Here is a 14,971-nt window from a genome sequence, read left to right as displayed (position 1 = left end):
TATATAATGTAAACGAATGAGTTCACCCTCCTCACAGTCGTCATGAAGGGCAAAATTAGCCGTTTAGACCAAAACCACAATTTGTCCCAGACTGTAAACATGTGTTCTTCTGCTGTAAAGTTGGCCATTTTAACATGAGCTCAGTGAGATTCTGCTCCTTCTGGAGTCTGTCTCTAGTGGCCAGTCGATGAATTGCAGTTTAAGTCACTTCCGTATTGGCTTCAAGAGAAACTGGGAGAGGTTGCCGCTTGGTTCCGGGCTTAACACTTCACCAATAAAAACAAAAGTCATTTTTGCTTGTGGTTTAACTGAATCATCGAAGGTCAGCAGCAAGTACATTGGTCAATATGCAAATGCAAGCTCACATTTAGTCTAGAACTATAATAACCATCATGTTTACACACGCCTCTGCACTTACGATTTTTCTCAACATGTAGACAGGAGAGATGTCAGTCAATAAATTGGAAAACAAAGACGTCGGCTAGTCCTTCTGACGTCTGCCGCTGGCTCTGATGTCTCTGTAGTGGTTAAACACGAGATATGATTCGTCTTGTCTAACGGGCGATCTTTGGTCTCATGAATCTATCATTTGTTCCCTGGCAAATCGTTTTGGCTGAGGGCAAAGTGAAGTTTCATAACTTTATATTTATAGGCCTTTTCTTCTGCAATCCAGAATGGCAGCACAGCTGAAAGATTAGTTTGAGCTGCTCCCTCTACTGGACAGGAGTGAATTTCCACTTCCTTCAGCTTGAGACACTTTTGGTGTGAAAGGGCCTTTAAATTTGTGAAAAATAGAACTTTTGACAAGCAAGCAAGCCCAACCCAGATGAGAAAAAGTAACGCAAAAGTAATGTAACGCATTACTTTCCACAAAAAGTACCTCGCACAATTAGTTACTTTTTTTTAGAGAGTAACACAATATTGTAATGCATAAAGTTTAAAAGTAGGCTAACTTTCCCCAACACTGTGTGTGCGTGTGTGTGCGTGCGCGTGTACATTTTAAAATAAATATTTAATTTTGTTATATTTCTAAAACACATTTTACCTAACATTTATATATATATATATATATATGTATATATGTGTGTGTGTGTGTAAAACAAATCTAGAAAAATTTTACCAAAAAAAACGTTACTAATTATTAGTGCTGTGAATCGATTAAAAAAAGTAACTAATTATCAAATTTTTTCTGTAATTAATCACGATTAATCACGATTAACGATTTTTATATTGTAATAATTTCAGTTACTCTCCAAATGAATGAAGAAACAATTTAAAGACAGCATATTTTTTAATATTTGTAGTAATGGCATCTTTTTATGAATGAAGGCCTGATGTCTCTATGAAACATTAATGACGTTACATTACAGTATAACTGAAAGCTACATTGTGTCCTATTTTTACAGATTCATTTAGAGTGTAGTTGTGTGTTGTCTGTTTACTTCACTGATCCCTAGTCAGAAAGATCCAGTTTGTACTGAGGAATATGTTTGATAAATGTTGTAATGTCAGACTCATTTGCGTTAGCTGAACCTTGTCAGGTAGAATGACCTATTCACGTAGAGAGGATAAATGAAGTCTGTCATTTAATGGGCTCCTGAAAATTAGCTTCTTATGGGCACTTTGAAATATTATCTCCCACCCACACCCCTCTGCACCTCTTTACCTGAGTAAACCTTTTGTTTTAGAGTCAGTGGTGAAGTATGGAATCGCGGGGTACTGGAGGGAGAAATTGCTTTTTCCTCTGCTATATATACGAGGTGGTCATATTTACCAAGTAATGAGCAACCGGAAAATCCCACTTGTCTGATTCACCCAATTAGCTCGTCACAGAAAAATAAAATTCATTCATATCATTAATGGAACTAATAATGAAATGTTATAACCACAGGCCATAATGTGCCACGTTATCTCCGTTATTGGCCAAACGCCACGTTTTGGAAATGTAATTATAATGATTCAGTTGAAATGACAGGTGTTTTAATGCGAGTTGGAAGGATCTGTTTGATATGGATGTGGTAATGCCGCTCTGTTTGGATTAATTAATTCAGCCAAACACTTTTTTTAATCTGTATGAAGCCGTCTGAAGGACAATGATTAAGGAGTGCTTGAATTTAAACTCATGAGGTTTCTGCAGAGCTAACAATGTATCTAAGAGCATCTAAATTCCCTGGCCTCCAGCTTGAACTGCTTTCGACTCATCTTCTGTGAGTTACGTGCCGCATCTGAGATAAGGGTTCTCTTGTCTTATGGGACACCCGAGAGACGTGGATTACCAGTGTTTCATGTTGTAGACGGATGGTTAAAAATGTCTCTTTGGGTGAATTTTATGGGGTTGTAACTATACGGGAATTGCAAGATGTAGTTTTTCGATTTCAGTTCCATTAGCCTAATGGTCCTTGTAGTACTTTTGAGGATGTATTGAGTTTTGTTTTATAGTGCATATGCCATTCCGTCCATGTTGGTGGACATTTTCTTTTTATGTTTAGTAAAGGTTAGTACTGGAACTAAATTGTTGCATTTTCGTAACTGAAAAGTTGCGTAATTTCGAATGTTTTTGTGATACGGGATGTGACTATATGGGAATTGCAAAGCTCTTTTTCCGAATAGCCAGCAGCCATTTCACCCTGTAACCCAAGACTGGTTTCCCACTGAAGTTAAGCAGGGCTGAGCCTGGGCAGTACCTGGATGGGAGACCTCCTGGGAAAACTAGGTTGCTTCTGGTAGAGGTGTTAGTGAGGCCAGCAGGGGGTGCTCACCCTGTGGTCTGTGTGGGTCCTAACACCCCAGTGTAGTGATGGGGACACTATACTCTCAATTCGTCCTTTGGATGAGACGTTAAACCGAGGTCCTGACTCTCTGTGGTTTTAAAAAAATCCCTTTGTCCTTCGGAGAAAAGAGTAGGGGTGTAACCCCGGCATCATGGCCAAATTTGCCCATCGGCCTCTGTCCATCATGGCTTCCAAATCATCCCCATATACAGATTTGTTTCCTCACTCTGTCAATAAACTGGTGTGTGGTGGGCGTTGTGGCGCAATATGGCTGACGTCGCATCATCCAGGTGGATACTGCACATTGGTGGTGGTTGAGGAGATTCGCCCTTCTATATGTTAAGCGATTTGATTACCCAGAAAAGCGATATATACAATTTTATTATTATTATTATTATTATTATTCTATTATTACATATTATGGCCCTTTTTACAAGATGTAATACGTCTCAGATGTCCCCAGAATGTATCTGTGAATTTTCACCTCAAAATACCCCACATATTTATTATATCATGTTGTAAATGCCCATTTTTGAGTTGAAGGAAAAACATGCTATTTTTGTGCATGTATCTTTAAATGCAAATGAGCTGCTGCTCCCCACCCCACTTTCCAGAAGAGGGCGGAGCCTTTATAGCTCGGATACTCTGCCAAACTAACAAAACATCCGTTTGGTTTTGATCATCATATCTATTGTGGTCACGCTCACGCGACATTACAGTTTTTTATCATCATGAAAGTGTATTATCTGTGTGCGTTTTAAAGCCATATCAGTCTAAACTTCTGATATATGGTTTTCTGAGCGCACACATCTGAAGCACGCGCACAGAAAGCTGTGTGTCAGACGGCGTGTCCTGTGAGTATTAAACTAAGTTCTCTTTCATGTCTTAAACTGTCAAAAACACATAAAAGTTCACATAAACACAGTCGGTTATGTCTGTGAACATAAACAGCAAGTAAAGAAATCGCTTGTGTATATTAGATCTGTGTATTAAAGTGACGGCAGCGTAATACACAGTACCTACTGCTAAATATGCTGTTAATATGAATCAAAAAACAAAAGAAAAACAGAAAACCTCTCACTGCTCTTGATTGAATTAACTTTAGTAGCTTTAATAAGAATACATTTCTTACTTGAATACAAATGTTCTGGAGAGGAGATTAACTGTGACTCATTCAGGGCGGGGTCTATGTTAATAGGGCGGAGCTTGTCAGCATTCGTGGGCGGGACCTAAGCATATGGGACATCACAAAAGCTAGAATCTGCAAACGGCTTGTTCTGAGACGCTGCGTATGATTTATGGAGATTAAAAAAAGAGTAGTGGATTTGTACCATTATAGGGTGCTTGTGTACACACGCGACACACATTTTTGTTCAAACAAACACCATGTAAAAGTGAATTTTGCACAACAGGTCCCCTTTAACAGCTCTTGTAGTACTTTTGAAGTAGTTATTGAGTGTTGTGTTGTTTTGTATTGCACACCGCCATTCCGTCCATGTTGACGGGAAAAAAATGGATGCAAGTCTTTTGTTTTGTTTTATTACCGTTGAAATGTTAAAAGTTGCCTTTTCATAATCGAAAATAATGATTTCAGCTACACACTTTTTTTTTCTTCAAGTCTGGTCACATTAGAGCATTTCAGTGCCATTTTGTGGGCAACAAAGGATGCACTGAAATGAAAATTCTGGATTCAAAACCGAAAATGCTTTTTAATAATTATTTATTTCTTATTTTAAATTGGCTTTCTTTTGTATTAATAATATTATACTTTTTTTAATTAAATTCAATCATTTGAATGATACTGAATTTAGAAAATATATAAGCCAATAAAAACAAATAACCACACTTTTATTGAAAGTAACACTAAAACTGGACAGAAAATATATTAATATTTAATATCAATATATTATTCTTTATTTTGTACATAAAAACTGTAGCGAATGGCAATGTATGAAGCACTGCTCACAAACAAGTCACTTTCAAACCAATTTCTGATAGTCAACACAGCAAATTCACGAGACCAATTTAAACAAGCAATTTTGTTCTCAAACGAAACGAGTAGATTCCTATATAAATGACTGGATATTGCCCACATTTCGCCAAACAATGGTTAAGTGTGACTGTACCTTCAGACCGTAATTCATAGTAGATTTGAGTCTGAGATTGTCAGATCAATGACGAAATGGCTTTATCACCAGAGTCCATGAAAATAGACATAAAAGGGATAGATGGATTGTGGGAAGGAGACGGTAGTCTTCAGTCATTGGAGTGCCCCAGGTGCTCTTATCAGAAATCATGATTACATCCTTGTCAGACCTAGGTTTCTAATCCATCAATTGCTCTTCCTCTGCCTCCTAAAACCAACCCCATTGACACATCCTACTGGGCCAGTGATGGTCTCGTAGACGTTTATTTGCGGGAGCTCCCAGTGTTAGAAGAGCCGTAGACCTTGAAGCATTTCTCCAGCTCTGATAAAGCTGTGGGAGGTCAGAGCTGTAATTTTTACAATTTCGTTCATCCAGGAAGGCACTTTCTCCATCAGCTTCTGATGGCCTGAATTATGAATAAAATAAAAGAGGGTTGGACTTAAGGGAACGGAAGACGTGGTGGTATTGCTGACCTACTTTAGCATCTTATGTAGATAAAAAGAAATGGACATTTAAAGGGGAATGAATCCTTCCACGAGTCTTTTGTGTGAAAGGCTTTTAAAACATACATGGCAAAGATGCTTTCCTTCTTTTGAAGGGTTCATTAAGCATTTAAGTAACGGGCATGAAAGTTCCTTCCAAGGCCTTCATGGATTTCCTTCCAAAGAGCCTTTTAAAATTATTTTTCACCATAAAATTGTGCATTCACATAAGTAGTACAGGGACACCCTCATGTCATTTCAACCTCGTTTATGACTTTGAGGTTAACTCTTGTAGAAATGACATTATTATCAGCTAATCTGAGTTACTTGGCCCTTTAGTCTTGTTTGATATTCTTTTCATGCTTCTACGCTTATTTAGTCCAACTAATTATAGCTTGTTTTACATCTCGGTGTTGTTTTGCATGTCTGTCACGTCAAGAGCAGATTAATAGCGCTCATCGTCTCTCACAGAAGTCGAGGCAATCATGCATGGAAATTGAGTCTGTTTCTCCCCCCCCAAAGCCAAACTGTTGCTCATCTTAAGAGAGCATAAATCATAACAGGAAAAATAGTGCCTCTAATCCACAACAAATTGCAAAAATTGATCATTTTTATAAAGTGCTTTGCAAAAAGTTTTTTTTTTTTATGGAACCATGCTGACACAAAAAGTAATGTCTTCACTTTTACGATAGTGTTTATTCATTGTCATCACCCAGCGGGTGTTTTAGTTTGTTTAATTGGAGGAACCCCTGCTGCACCGTATGCATGTGATTTTTAGTTCAAGGTGTCCTTTGATATGCTTTGATATCTTTCTTTGTGAACCCGGCAAATCAAACGCTCTACCAGTGATAAAAGACTGTTTCATCCAGATATTAGGTCTATAAATGAGTACATTTTACATTGTTGCTGTTTCCAGCAAGGACAACCACCTTACCTTTTATATTTATTCTATTTATTGATGTTATAAATTACATATTTAAGTGATTTTATTACTTTGTTTTAGATAGTATGGCTTGCAGTCTCAAGTAAATGTGCACAATATTGTCCCATAAAGCCTTATGAATCTTTAAAGCTACAATAAGTGCCCTTTTATGATGAATGAAATTAGTGTATTTTTCTGAAATGCTGTTTACCTCCCATAATCTGTCATATTTACAAATGAAACAGAATATTCAAGATGAAAAAAATGTAAAATGGGGATTAGTGACTTTGCTTAAAATAAATGTTGTCTCAGAAATGCAGCAAGGCATTAAATTGAATAAAAGACTTGGTGTTTTTGTTGATGTTTGGACTGGAGTAGCATACACAATGAGGCCAGGAATGTGCAGTAAGTAAGTAAACTGGATATATTTTGATTTTTATGCCGGCTTTAAGCTCTATTAGCGGTGAGACTTTACTAAGATGTTTTATGAGAGATTAAAAAAGGGTAGAAGTCAAGCTAAGGTCAAAGATTGAACACATTTAGCCATTTCCGGAGGTGGCAGCACCTTGTTATGGCTGTATATGAGCCACATACATGGCTTATTGATCGTTCATCAGCAGTAACCTCCTTCATTGTCATCCCTTAGCCATCAGATGTGACAGGACTGAATGTTTAGCAAAGAGCATAAAAAAATTATATTGAGAGATTCAGAATTCACTAGGATCTTTTGTTTGAGTTCTAAACTAATCGTTTCTGACTCAAGTTTTCAACTTCTAAATAGACAAAACATAAACCTCTTTCAAGATCGAGTGCTAAAGGGACAAACTTGTCCCAGTTTGTCCCTGTAGCTATGCCACACTAATCTACAATCTCTCTGAAGAGTTTTGCCTTAATGATTCATTAATCTGATTGCAGCGTGTCTCGTTATTCTCAGTGCATCAAGCGTTTGTCCTGCCACACAAAGCTAATCAAGATTGTCCTTTTTGTTTTCCCAGCAGGAAGAAAATGCAAAACTGCCAGTGTTTGATTGTCAGGTTTGGAGCAATGGTAAAGTAGCCTAACCAATCCAAGATGGCCGCCCACAGGATCAGAGTGACCAACAACATCAATGTGCTCCCTAGATGTAAATCAGAGGGCACTCTTATTGACCTTGATGAGGGAGTGACTGAGGCGAGTCTCATAGATGTCAAAGGTCAGTTTATTGCGTTGCAAATAAAAGAGGACATCTAATACGGTTGTACTGTGTACATCGCAAATCAGTAATTCTTATTATGTTTATCTCTACAGTGCCTTCTCCCAGTGCCTTGCGTTTGGCCCCCTCAACATCATTTGGGACTGCACGGGAAGTGGTTGCCATAAAGGATTATTGTCCATCCAGTTTTACCACTCTAAAGTTCTCCAAAGGTGATCATCTCTATGTGCTGGACACATCTGGTGGGGAATGGTGGTACGCCCACAACAACCGAGAAATGGGATACATTCCTTCGACATATGTCCAACCGATCAACTACAGGAACTCATCTCTAAGTGACAGTGGGATGATTGACAATCTTGGGGACTGCTCGGAGGAGGGAGCAAAAGAGCTGGACCTGCTGGGGGAGTGGACTGGAGTGTCGCTGATGCCCTCCATGCCTTATGACAACAACAACCCCTTCTCCATGCTCTCCTCGACCAACCCATTCCTAAATGGGTCCTTGGATGATGTTCTCGATCAGAATAGCAATGAGAAGACGAACCAATGCAACAGCATGGATTTGCTTTTCTTTGACTTGCCTTCAGCCCCCATCTCCACCACCAGCAACACAAAAGGGTACAGCAATAGTGTCTTTGATGGAACACACACCAGCGCTAATCTTGAAGCCCTGCAAATGCTTCGCAAGGACAATCCCTTTTTTCGGAGCAAGAGATCTTACAGTTTATCCGAGTTATCAACCTTACAAGCTCAGTCAAATCCTCCATTGCCTTCATCAGGGTTTTTTTCAGGGCTTAAAGCTCCCTCACCGGAGCAGTTTCAGAACAGAGAGGACTTTAGGACAGCATGGCTAAACCATCGAAAGTTGGCACGGTCTTGCCATGACCTTGAGTCCCTTGGGCAGAACCCAGGCTGGGGTCAAACACAACCCGTAGAGACTAACATTGTCTGCAAGTTGGACAGCTGTGGAGGGGCAGTACAGCTCCCAGATACAAATATCAGTATTCATGTTCCCGAAGGCCACGTTGCAGTGGGAGACACTCAGCAAATCTCTATGAAGGCTCTACTAGATCCTCCCTTGGAGTTGAACAATGACAGATGCTCGACTGTCAGTCCAGTGGTTGAAATCAAACTGAGTAACATGGAGATAAAGTCATTCATTACCTTAGAGATGAAGGTATCCGTCACGACTAAGACAGAAAGTCCAATGGCTGAGGTTTTGTGTGTAAGAAGTGACTGCAAAGAGGGTCCTTATTCTCCTGTTCCACATGCATACATTTATGGTGATACGGTTCAGGTTCAGCTGGACAACTTGGAGCCTTGCATGTATGTAGCCGTTGTTGTTCAGACCCAACAGGTTTCCTTCAATTCATCTGTTTGGGATCATATGATGAAGAAAGTTACATTGGGTCTCTACGGGCCCAAACACATTCATCCATCTTTTAAGACTGTGGTGGCCATTTTTGGCCATGACTGTGCTCCCAAGACTCTACTAGTCAGCGAGGTTGGGAAGCAAGCAAAGTCTGCCCCTCCTGTTTCACTACAACTGTGGGGGAAGCACCAGTTTGTCCTTGGCAGACCTCAGGACTTGCAGATAGGTATGTACTCTAACATGTCAAACTATGAGGTCAAGGCAAATGAACAGGCTAGGATTGTTCGTGGGTTTCAGATCAAGCTAGGCAAGGTGAGCCGGCTCATCTACATGATTACGTCTCGGAACGCAGATGAGATTTCTGACTTCACGTTACGTGTCCAGGTAAAAGATGATCAGGATTGCATCCTTGCACAGTTTTGCGTTCAGACACCACAGCCGCCCCCTAAAACTGGGATACGGAACAACGGCCAGAGGCGGTTCCTTAAGAAAAAGGAAGTTGATAAAATAATTTTGTCTCCTCTGGCTATCACCACCAAATACCCACAGTTTCAAGAGCGCTGCATTACCAACTTGAAATTTGGTAAGCTGATCAAAACGGTTATCAGGCAGACCAAGAATCAGTACTTGCTGGAATATAAAAAAGGGGATATTATCGCCCTACTCAGTGAGGAGAAGATCAAACTCAAAGGACAACTATGGACCAAAGAGTGGTACATTGGATACTATCAGGGAAAGATTGGGCTTGTACATGTAAAAAATGTGCTCGTCTTGGGAAAGGTTAAGCCTATATACTTTTGTGGGCCAGACCTTACAACCACAATGCTGATGGAACAAATCCTAAAGCCCTGCAAGTTTCTCACTTATATTTACGCCTCTGTGAGGACAATACTTATGGAAAATCTGGGAAACTGGCGAGCATTTGCTGATGCTCTGGGCTACGTGAATCTTCCTTTGACATATTTTTGCAGAGCAGAGCTGGATAGTGAACCAGAGAGGGTTGCCTCAGTGCTGGAGAAACTAAAGGAAGATTGCCTCAACATGGAGACCAAAGAGAAGAAATCCTTTCAGAAGGAACTGATGACGGTAAGCCCATGTGTGTGTTGGTTTGTCCGAACTGCATAGTTTTCAAACTATTGTGGTTGTGTTTGCTTTTTCAATACAGTTGAAGCCCTGTTCACAATGGATAACTATTGGAAATTTGGCCACAAAGTACTTAATTTAAACCTGTTTTTATGCAGTTCTGCTTATCTGCCTTTTCTCTTATTAATGCTTGGGGCTAATTCTGATGAGAGTGCACTTAGCTGCTCTGTGCTGCCTTTCTTATCTGTACAGCTGTGGAAACCTGCAAGTACAGCAGCCGAATCCCTTCTTGGCTCGCTCACACTCTGACTGAAAGAAAGACTGCACTTGTATTTGTTTTTTTATCTCTGGGCACAGGATGTCCAGGGATGGTTATGTACAGTACAAGCTGCCACTGTTTAATGTCCAGAAATATAAACTCTTTGTTGACCTTAAAAGATTAGTTCATCTAAAAATGAAAATTGTCTTCTTTTACTCACCACTTTTGCTCATGTTTTTACAAACCTTTATGGCTCTCTTAAATGTGATCTGGTCCTCACACAAAGTTATTGTATGGCTTGAAAAGACTTAAAATATTGTTCACAAGTCATATGGAACACTGGATATGTTCATGGTACATGTACTGGATTGGAATGACATTAGTGGGTGATTTTTGAGTGAACTACACTACACTGTAAACCCAAATAAGATGGCAAACCTCAACATATTTGAGGTAATCAGTTACATAAAAAAATTAAGTTTCAAGAAATCAATAAATCTGCATTTTCGTGTATACAGCCAATCTGTATATTTTGTGGTGATGTCATCACACCTCGTCCTGCGCAGTAAAAGGGATACAGCTACGGCCACTGGGCATGTGCACATCAATATTGCGAATCGGTAACGTAATGCTTTGATAGCCATAGCGTAGCTCATGCTCCACCTCAAATCTGGCCCACAAGAGCCACTTTCATGCAGAGCTTAGCTCTAACGCTAATCAAACACACCTGAACATGCTAATCACTGTCATGAGTAGTATCAGTAGTATCGGTCACTGTGTATCACAGGTAGATGAGTTTGATCAGGGTTGGTGCTAAACTCGTCAGCGCATTGGCCCTCGAGGGCAAGATTTGAGGAACCCTGCCATATATGGTAACAAAAAATGCCACATAACAGAAACTAGCATAGCAAAACATTAAACAATACTAAATATCCCATTTAACATGAATCTTGCACAAAAAAACCATTATATAACACTTAACTTTAAGCAGTTACTCTCCCTTTCGAGTGTCATGGTAAAGCATGCTGGCAAATCGAAATCCCAGCCCACTTTCAGTTAAATTTAATTTTGTCTAAATTAAAAGAAACAAGTTCATAAAACTCAAAATGATTAACCAATTCAGATTACTTTAAATTGTGTCAGTTTTGTGAACTCAAAAGAAAAAGAAAGTTGTAAATACTCATAGAAGTTCATTTGATTGAACCAATTTGCTTAATGTAAGTTTACACTAATCCAAACCAAATCATTATATTGAGCGTTAGGGTTTACAGTGTACTCCTTTTAGTTCAAAGTGCTCTTTTCCACTATTGTGTTACTGTCAACACTAGTGTGGTTGAGCTACTGTCAAAGCAGCAGATATATATTTTTTTTACAGTGTAGGCATTTCTACCTTATTCTAATAGCACTGACCAATATCCCATTCATAAATAAACAGGTTAGTACCCCACTTTTGTCAGCTTAGGTCTTGCAGATCTGAAAGATCAGAAAGATGTGTTATCACCTGTTCAGACTGGACAGCAAAAGAGAGAACAAAGGACGTATTCACGAAACATTTTAGCTTGCCACTAAGAGTTCTCCTAAATGGCAGTAAAAGTTCTTAGTGACGAGTTTTTTCTATTCACAAAGCTGCTGAGAGCCACTTTTACTAAGGAATAGATAGAAGTCTTAAGCTAAGAGTAAGGGTGGGCTTGACCTCGTTGCTATGGATGATGTCAACACGCTTACTATGACCACAGTGATTGGCTGATAGGGGAGGGATCTCTGTCAGTGATTTAATTATTGAAATATTTTGTTGAACGAGGTTTCATGTTGCTATATTCAAATAAAAAGTTTAAATAAGAATGTTGCCATATTCAAATAAAGATTTTAAAAAGTAGGCCAAGTGTCACTAATTAAATTAACATATGTTCAGCTAATTGTCAGCCTCTTATATGTCTCTTACACGAATTCAAGCAAAAATTATGTTTTATAAACAAAGTTCGTGAGGAGCACGTTCAAATGGTCTATATAATCAGCGCGAGAGGAGGTATATACACAGCCGAGAGCCGACTCGCCTAGTTACCGCATTAGTTCGTTTCGCCTAGTTAGTTTTCTGCATCCCTCCACCACCCCGTTCCTCACTCACGGTCGGCATAACTCTGGGTTTGGGCTAAATTCCAAGTTCGGAGCCCTCGATCCCCTTGGACAGTCCTAATATGCTTATAATTTTTACTCTATTCGATCATTTGTAAGTGTGAACTCGTAAAAAAACAACTGCCACAGGTAATCTTACATAAGTTTTTTTAAATTAAACATACATTTATTATCACTATTGCCTCAATGTTGTATAGTGTCTTTGGGCGGATTGAGGCAACAGCCAGTAGGATTGTTTAGTGATTTGGTCTTAGTGACTTAGGAGTCCTCTAAACTACTCCTAGCGTTTCACGGATTCAGGAGCTAGTTTTAGTGCTAAAATGCTTTGTGAAATACTCTTATGCTGCGTTCACACCAAACGCGAATAGAGCGTCAGGAGCAAGTGATTTCAATGTTAAGTCAATGGAAAGGCGCGTTGACGCGCATCCGGAGGTTCTGCAGCGCGACAGACGCGATTCCACCTCATTCGCGCGTAAAATTCACGAGAATTGGATGCGAATTGAGCTTCTTGCGCGATACGCGCGTTTCACGCGAGTGGTCCTTTTTGTGCATTCACGCATTTGAAGCGAAATCGCGTCTGACGGCGAGTTGAAAGATTTGATCTTTGGCGTCAGTTCACGCCGCATTAACCAATCAGGAGCCTGCTTGCTGCTGTCATGTGGTAAAGAGACGTGATGAGAAACCCTGCAAAATTTAAAAACTGCTATTATTGTGTCACAAAATGAGGTTTTAAGACTTTTTCAGGTGAGAATGCAGTTGTTTAAAGCTCAAATCTGTGGTTTATTTATAAAGAGAGCGTTTTTGGAGTTGTGAGATCCAGGTGATCACCGGGCGCTCAGCGCTCATTAACCCCGGCGAGAGCAGCCTTTCCTCGGCCAGTCCTTCAGACGTTTGCCGCTGGCTCTGATGTCCTGTAGTGGTTCGTCTTGTGTGGATCTAACGGGCGATCTTTGGTGTCATGAATCTATAATTTGTTGTCTGCCAAATCGTTTTGACTGAGGGCAAAGAAGTTTCATAACTTTTATTTTTTTAAGGATATTTAAATATACATGCAGTGAAGATAATGTAGGAGTTGCCTGGACCACATTTGTGTGGCTATTAATGATTAATATATATATTTTTAATGAAAATGAAAAGAGGCAGAGTGGTGTTTTATGACATATTTCTTCTGGAGCGCCTTGAACGCCCGTCTATTTCGCTTCAAACTCTCAATTTATACGAGTCCTAAAATTAGGACTGACACGCCCATTATTTTTAAGAGTTTCTCCTAAAGTTGGGAGCTACTTTTAGCCTTAAGATGTTTTGTGAATACGGCCCCTGATGTAGTAAGTGTAGTCTTCTCTAGCAAAATACTAGCTTTAGCATCTTATCTTGGATAAAAAAAAATACTAATGTAAGTTTTGCTACATTGTAGTTATTTTTGAAGGTCTGACTATTCCCTGACCTCAGTGTTAAAGTAATATATCCCTGGCAGAAATCTTCATTTGATCTCCACAACAGCCAGTGCTTTTGTTAAAGTTAAATTATTCAAGACTTGAGTGGGTGGTAAGCGGCTGTTATACCTCAACAATCGTTCGCATCTCTTTCATAGCGTTTCTGATAATGTTTCTGCTGGCTGAGAGGGAGCTTCATCATTGTTTCCCTGCCGTGCTTCTAGTGCTGACACATTCATCAAGTGGAGATGAGGCTTTTATTCCCAAGGCCTGACGTCAAAGGCTAGCCGATTGTCTTCTGTGGTTGTGAATCGATTTTGAAATTGCAGCCTGTAGTCCCCTGATGGACGCACGGCCTTTCCTTGCCTCGCTATTGCTATTATTTAGTGATTTGTCTTTTTGAGTTTGGTAATTACGGCCAATGCTTCTGAGCCTGGTGACATTTTGAGCTGTGCAAACAATGAGATGGAAAAAATTTAGCTCAGCGTTAAGTCTGCCAGGCCAGCTATTAAGCTTAGCGTAGCAATTTATAGGTCTTTCAAGCTAATACCCATCGGTATTGTGATTGAACAATTCTGTATGCTGCCTCGGTATCCTAACTTACAGTCAGCATTCCACACTCACAAATGTGCTTAGCCTAAATCCATAAATGTATGACTTTTCCTATTAAGCCAAGTTTTGTCAAGTCAAATGGCAGCTTGCCACCTTTACTCAGCAAGTGGTGCGTTTTCAAAGCTTGCATGCTAGGTGGTTAGCTAGGCATTCTGGAAGCTTCCAAACACTCAAAGAGCTTGGCAGCTGCCTCAGCCATATCTAAACACTCCTAAAATAAAACCAAACAGCAGGAGGGCACTCCGAGGCCACCAGGCTAGTAAAGAAAACAAGCTAAACTGAGACATTTTTAATGTGCTTGGTTTAAATATTTGGGGGTGGGCAGAACTGGGGTTATCGCCGGCTAACAGTGAGCCACCTGGTTTGGGCTCGGTGTGGCTTCTTTGTGTAAATGTCACTGTAGTCACAAAAAAAATAGCTTTGTTGTAAGATTATGTTTAATAGCTTGGATAATTCTAGCTATTTCTAAATACAGTCCCTCCAGAAAAACGCGATTATGCGATCGCGTGATTTAATGCATAATCAGCCAAAGTCCGCATATTCATGCGGGGGCCGCATTTTTTCA

General features: G+C 39.8%; 1 protein-coding gene across 2 annotated transcripts in view; it reads left to right on the top strand.

The window, feature by feature from the left end:
* sh3bp4a (SH3-domain binding protein 4a) overlaps positions 1 to 14,971 on the top strand; it is a 50,124-nt gene that overhangs the window by 15,795 nt on the left and 19,358 nt on the right. Inside the window, exons 2-3 of one of the 2 annotated variants that reach the window (XM_079807533.1) lie at positions 7,318 to 7,514; positions 7,610 to 9,972. In XM_079807533.1, the coding sequence (XP_079663659.1) occupies positions 7,394 to 7,514; positions 7,610 to 9,972 (2,484 nt within the window). In that variant the 5' untranslated portion in view covers positions 7,318 to 7,393. The remainder of the gene's footprint in view (positions 1 to 7,317; positions 7,515 to 7,609; positions 9,973 to 14,971) is intronic. The other variant, XM_079807534.1, reaches the window with a different exon arrangement.

Source organism: Gobio gobio (genome assembly GCF_949357685.1).
Source record: "Gobio gobio genome assembly, chromosome: 24".
Taxonomy (NCBI): Eukaryota; Metazoa; Chordata; class Actinopteri; order Cypriniformes; family Gobionidae; genus Gobio; species Gobio gobio.
This window is presented reverse-complemented; position numbering and strand designations above follow the sequence as displayed.